Here is a 6,348-nt window from a genome sequence, read left to right as displayed (position 1 = left end):
ACTCTGAATGCTGCGTTAACATGTTCTTGTAATACAGTTGTTTAAAAATACTGGCATAGACATAAATTTAAAGTAGCAGATCAAAACTTGACATCAGCAACAAAACTGCTTGTTGCACCTTTAGTAAATAACTCACTTTTTTATGCTTAAGCAAAGTGTACAGGTTAGAGAAAACTGGCGTGAACACCAGAAGGACAACTAATATTTTATTACACATTAAAAAAAACACATTTGCTGTGAGTTTACCTCAAAAGCATTTTAATGTACTAAAAAGAACAGAAATTAAAACCTACTCGTCAGTTCTGTTTTAAGAACTAAAGTATCGGCTTCAGCACATAAAAAAATGGGTGTTGCGGTATAATTCTGTTTTTGCTTGGATCAGTTCAAAGAACCACCAACAAACTAATTTTCTTCTTCTGAAAGAGGAACATATTTATTTATGGAATAAAAAAATGAAATTGTGCAAAAAGACAAATCACTGATTTGTGCATCCATACTGCTGCACATTTCATTTTTACTGTATCCTTAAATAAAACTCACCTTGTTTGTGGTATAGCTATCCCAAATAATGAGTTTTCCATCTTGAGAAGCGCTGACCAAAAGCCTAAAAACAGGAGCAGGAACAACATTAGACAACTGGAAAAGGATTTAAGCTAAAAATCCATGTTTAGAAAATATCGTTGACGTACCTAGAGTCTGTCCCCCAGTGCATGGCATAGATTTTGGCCAAATGACCCCGCAGCGTTCGTCTTGTACGCATCTGGATTCGGCCAACGGCTTCGACATTAGCTGTAATCTGCAGAACGTTACAGACTTTTGTTAAGCTCAAAATAATCCACTGAATTTTACTGTATTCACAATGAATCTTTCTGAAAGCACTCTGTCAGACATTACCTGTGATAGTGTGGCATCTGCACATGCTTTTCTAGCATCCTGGGAAAAAAAAGAGAATTTAGCTCGTTCGCATACATCACATCCGCCAACTTCTATATGGACAACTTAATGTTGTTACTTACTCTTATCTGATTTTTGAGCTGCTCTGCCTCTTGGCGTAACTGGTCCAGTTCACTCATCTTATCCTGCTTTTTTAATTACCTTACTCCAACTATCGGGGCACTTGTTTGTCTAAAAAGGGACAAAAAAGAAAAGGGGAGAGAAAAAGGTAAGCATACACGGTCAATCTTTTTTTTTTTTTTAAGAGCAACATTATATTTAAAGTTAGTTTAGAAATCTAAAATGCAAAATGGTAATGGCCCAAAAGCAATTTTAACCAGCAGAGAGAACAAAATGGGCAACATACAGTTCCCTGTTCAACCTTATAATTCGGCTGCAATGTCGATGTGTCCTGACACACAATTCAGATCAGCAGACAAATCCTGTTAAGGCATGACTTTCCTGTGATCCGAAAAGCAGTCATTATCCTGTTGACCTCAATCCCTGGGATAGTCAGAATTTTCGCCAAGTGATCAATAAGCCACTTATATTAATACAGCACCAAGAGGACGTCTAAATGTCCAGCTAATAAAGTAAATATATTCAATTCAAGCCATAAAACTAGTTTTTATACTCGCACTAAACCAACTAATGTCTCATTTATCAAAAGTTTAGAACGCAATTAGATTAATTGGCTTGCAAAACAAAAGTATTTAGTTTAAGATGATTCTTGTGCAACAGCTCATTAAATTGTATGACAAGAAAAACTTAAAAAATCGCAAATCCCTAACAGTATATTTTATTTGTAGGTAGTCACAAATTACTTAAAGATTGCAATTATAATTTAATACATCCTTGTATTAATACGACTACAACTGGGAACACATAATTACACTCCATTGTTTGTGATTATTAATATTTAAAACCATCATTCGTGGCCCTCTGCCAGAGTTGATGGATTTTCTGACAGTGGGAAACATTAAAATCTATGAATGAACAGGAATACATTTACTTATTTTAAATATTTCTTCTGCAAACTAAATTTCTACAGAAAATAAGCATAACCTTTAAAAAGATACTCCTGACATGAGCTTTAAGTACAAATTATATTCTATCCAGAAGCTAAATCTAAATCAATTAAAGCTTCACTAATAGCCACACCCAAGACAAACTATAAATAACGACAGCGTGAGATAAGCGGTAAATAGCTGTGAGTTTGCCTCTCAGTTCCCTTACCTGGTGTCTTTCAGTCGGTACACTAATGTCACTGGAGGTTGCAGGACGTGTTTGACAATCTTCTCTACTCGTCTACATCATCTTTCAGATTTGCTGATTGGTTGACCTTTCTAACATAGATGATCCTCTTACGCTCATTAATCTTGTAATAAAACGTGTCATGGAATATAGTTATTATTTAGTTGCATCCAGAGACAGGAGAATGCAATCTTTGTCACAACAGAATTTAAAGTTAATATCTAAACTCAGATTTAACCTCTTTGTACTTTTTCAACGGATTTGATCAATTTTCAGATGATTCTGTTTATTGGTGTGTAATTTGTAGTATTGCACTAGTTTGTTTGTTAAGCCTGCTATGAACAAATCTCAACATTATTAACACAATTCCATATTTTTATACATAAAATATTACGTAGCCCTAATCTTCTGTGAATTATTTATGTCTATTTTGACAGTAATTAACATTTTTAAATTAATTTACATTTTTCTTTTCATCTTTGATTAGTTTTTTTATGGTTTTTAAATCTAATATATAACATTTTTATTACTGAACATTGCGTATAGAAACAACAATAAAACCCCTCTATTTCCAGTTTTATCTGAGGCGCCTGAAAGCATCTGGAGGATATTGTTTAATTTGGGTTTCAGAACCACATTACTTTGCTCTCAGATGCGATACTAACTATTTCTGCAGCAGTCCAAATCACTTTCAGTACCCATTAAAGTGCTACAGCCATTTTTCCCCCTACAAATCTCATTTAATTATTTAGATTTCTTTCTAACCTAGATGTGATTTGCATTCACAACTTGAACTTTGATGTGTAACACCTTTGTGCCATAACCAAATTTTACATATCCCACGTCGAGAACAGAAATAGCTGCACATTTCCCATTAAGATCTGTGGATGCCTACAGTTACGGAGTTCCTCTCTCTCATCACTTCTCCTTTCCAAGCGCCTGATCAGGGTCAGCTGACTGCATGATAAACAATGAGCAGTAGCAAACAGCCTGGAGTGGCAGCTCACTAGCTGTTTCCAAGTCCTGCAAGGCTTAAAGAGATGTGTTTGTTTGCAACTCTAGAAAGTGAAGCTGCAATTTTAACCCACTTAGAGGAAAGAGGGGCACATATAAACATCTGCTTACAAAAGACGGCTGAGTTCTGATAATGCAATGTTTTACAGATCTAAATCTGGATCATGGAAAAGACCATAACTAGCAATATCACTGAGCAACTCCATAATCCTAAAAGCTGAAATCCTCAGTCAATGAGTCCCTAATCCAATCCATGTCTGCTAACAGAAATAGTAGCAAAGCCAGTCCAGGCATTAGAAATATGTTTTCAGCTTAATAAAAGGATGAGTTTAATCTTAATTCTTTCATAAACACATGAAAAAAAAAAAAGATCCAGGCACTTTGTTTGAAAAAGTGCCTAGATTAATGGCTGCAATTAAAGTCACTGTCCTGAAGCAGAAATTCTCTTTCAGTTCTTGTACAAAGAGAGGGGAAAATGTGCATTATTAAAGAAGGTATACATAAACTTAATACTAAAAATTAAACAATGAGTTTGGACATAAAAAGTTAACAAATTATGCAATATTTTACAGGGCAGCTGTAAAATAAACTGCATTAACAAACCTGACAGGTAATCTCTAAGTGTTTGCAGTGTGCATGTTGAACCAACACTGTATTCAGTGTGCAAACAGCTACGGAAGAAGTTCAGTGTAAGCACTGTGATTTGCCTTCAACACTGTTACAAACAAATCAAATGCTTTGCATTGTATTTGAATGCCTCTCTGAAAGCTTTTCAGTTAGTTTGTTGTTCATGTTGTTTGTAAGGTGAGAACATGTCAGTAATTCCGCATAATATTGTGTCAAGAGGCTAAGAATCAGATTGCTGTCAAAGTCCAATCAAATATATGAATTTAGTTACCAACACACTATGTGTTGATAATATGCTATGCACTAATGAAAATGTGAGAAGATGCAGCTAAACGCCATCTTGCAGACTGCTGTCTGCTAGTTAGCTTTGCTAACAGATTGTCGGTGTAGGCCTACAGGCAGGGCAACGCTCATATTCAGACGAAAAACTCACATAAACGCTCAAATTCCTATATTTCACTTAAGCGTCAACAACGATTTACCGGAAATGTAGTCCAACCATAAGTTTCTAAGAAATTTACGCCACGGAAACCGAACGGCTATATTGTCTAATGCAAAATAACGAAACCACAGCCGCTTTCAGGGAGGACTCCGCTGATCTTCCGCAATTACACGGAGTGCTATGTAGTTAGCTTTTAAGCCAACACCGGATAAACCTAGAAAGTGTCTTGTTTACCGTCCCAGAGAAATCCACTTACTCGGACACCACCAATCTCTTTAAACGCTACTAGCCCTGGCTAATTTAATTGCACCGTGTCAGAATATTTACGGGGTTGTTTAATCCTGTAGTAGAACCCAAGAGTGTAAGGAAAAAAAAAAAACCAAAAAAAAACAGCAAGGTCGGGCGTCGGTGGCCTGTATCGCCTCAGTGAGATAAATGTAATTAACACTCGGGGTGTTTTATTTTTTCCCCCCCAAAAAAGTAAACGAAATTTGCTATTATACGTTGTAGAAATTTAGACGATCTCCAAGGAAAGGCGGTGCACCTCTGGGGCCGAAGTAAGCTAACGTATTGGCTTCCATAAACAGGGTGTTAACGCGCCCACATTAATGTTCCCTCTAGCCTAAAGTGCTGACTTTTTACAAGCACAATTAAAGAAAGCTAATACTGACAAGGTACAGAATTAAGCCATGTTAGTAGATTAGATGTTATTGTAATTTACAAACATCTGATGGCAAATTTGTTTACAGGACGTTTGATTCAGCCCAACCCTATGTGTCAACCTGAATCCAAAGCAACATCTTTACATTTAAGATTAGAATACAAATCACTTTGCATGCAACATATACAGCACGCGATATTAATTATTGTTATTTTAAAAAAAAATTTTTTTTTCAAATTTTCAGCGACTCAGTAGCTCTGAGAGTCGTATTTTAGGCCAAGAAGCACCTCCCCTGACTGGGCCATTATTGCCTTCACTGACAGCAGTTTTGAAAGGCTAACAAGAACGCTGCTTTAACGAATCCCAGAACCTTTCGGCGACATTAAGAGTAGTTAATGTTTCGTAATTGCCTGGATGTAATACACACAAATGGCTGCCACTATCTACCCACCCGCTGCTGACACAAAGTTCCGAGATTAACCCCCACCCTTACGGCAAACACCCATGCAACAGCTCATAATAAAATAAGCTTATCGTTAGCAAACCGATGCTAACTGATGGCTAAGAGGCTAGCTGCTGCTACCCCACCCCCGGGCAGTTCGATTATACCACAATTCACCAGCTAATGGGATTAACATTTAACTGTTAAATTGCGATAACGCAATATAATAGTTTGATTTTGCCTTACCTGATTCAATCTGCGCCTGTTTTTGCGTTTTGGCATTGACTGGAAACCAAGACGGCGTATTCCTCCGATCCACGCATCAACGAACAGCACAGTGCTAGCTTTCTAACTAGCTAAGCCAGCTAGCGTAGATTTCTGAGGAGCAGCCCTTCCCGAACGCAGGCTACGGCTGGGGAGCTTGACAACCAGGCGGAGAGGGGAGGGGGTGGGGGAAATCACACCCACAAGCCTTGTGTGGATGACAGTGCACTGGCAGTCAATCCAGCTAATTTTAAAAGTCACTATTCTTCACCAACAAGGGAGCCTAGATTCTCACCTTTGCAAAACCCAACACCTGCCCTGTCCGTAGTATGACTCTCAAGCAGCCATCGACCGATGAGATGGGCGCGGTAACCCTGCAGTCGGCGCTGGGAAACCCCACGTTGCAGCAGCAGCGATGGAAAGAGCAGCTTCGATTCGATTGGAGTGTTTTTTAGAGAACTGAAGACGCAACTCCTAATTGTTTCTTTTCAGCAGTCTTTCACACATCTCATTTGCAACATGTATATTTCACTTAGATGCTTAAAGAACATGATGTTCATTTTAAGCTCCCCCACCACCACCTCGCAAACCAGCCTGAATAAAACGGTCAAACTTCTAAAGTAGGAAACAGAGGTGGGCTGAGTATCCAAACAATGTACTTGGTACAGTAGCACTACTTCAATATGTTTACTCAAGTACAAGTGAAAAGTA

The 6,348-nt window shown here is 37.8% G+C and overlaps 1 protein-coding gene across 3 annotated transcripts; it reads right to left on the bottom strand.

Moving 5' to 3' along the window:
• Positions 1 to 496: 496 nt before the first annotated feature.
• On the bottom strand, positions 497 to 6,077 carry LOC103137036 (guanine nucleotide-binding protein G(I)/G(S)/G(T) subunit beta-1-like). Of its 3 annotated transcripts, XM_007550559.2 has the most exons (6): positions 5,933 to 6,077; positions 5,620 to 5,845; positions 1,017 to 1,125; positions 895 to 933; positions 690 to 796; positions 497 to 604 (listed from the first exon to the last, which is right to left on the bottom strand). In XM_007550559.2, the coding sequence occupies exons 3-6, from the start codon at positions 1,071 to 1,073 to the stop codon at positions 526 to 528; spliced, it is 282 nt and encodes a 93-aa protein (XP_007550621.1). In that variant the 5' UTR covers positions 1,074 to 1,125; positions 5,620 to 5,845; positions 5,933 to 6,077; the 3' UTR covers positions 497 to 525. The 3 variants fall into 3 exon arrangements, with proteins under 3 accessions (XP_007550621.1, XP_007550612.1, XP_016526424.1); XM_007550550.2 differs by having other exon boundaries at positions 5,620 to 6,077; XM_016670938.1 differs by lacking the exons at positions 5,620 to 5,845; positions 5,933 to 6,077 and adding an exon at positions 2,170 to 2,268.
• Between the last annotated feature and the right edge of the window lie 271 nt (positions 6,078 to 6,348).

The sequence above is a fragment of the Poecilia formosa genome, unplaced genomic scaffold, assembly GCF_000485575.1.
Source record: "Poecilia formosa unplaced genomic scaffold, Poecilia_formosa-5.1.2 Scaffold2, whole genome shotgun sequence".
Taxonomy (NCBI): domain Eukaryota; kingdom Metazoa; phylum Chordata; class Actinopteri; order Cyprinodontiformes; family Poeciliidae; genus Poecilia; species Poecilia formosa.
This window is presented reverse-complemented; position numbering and strand designations above follow the sequence as displayed.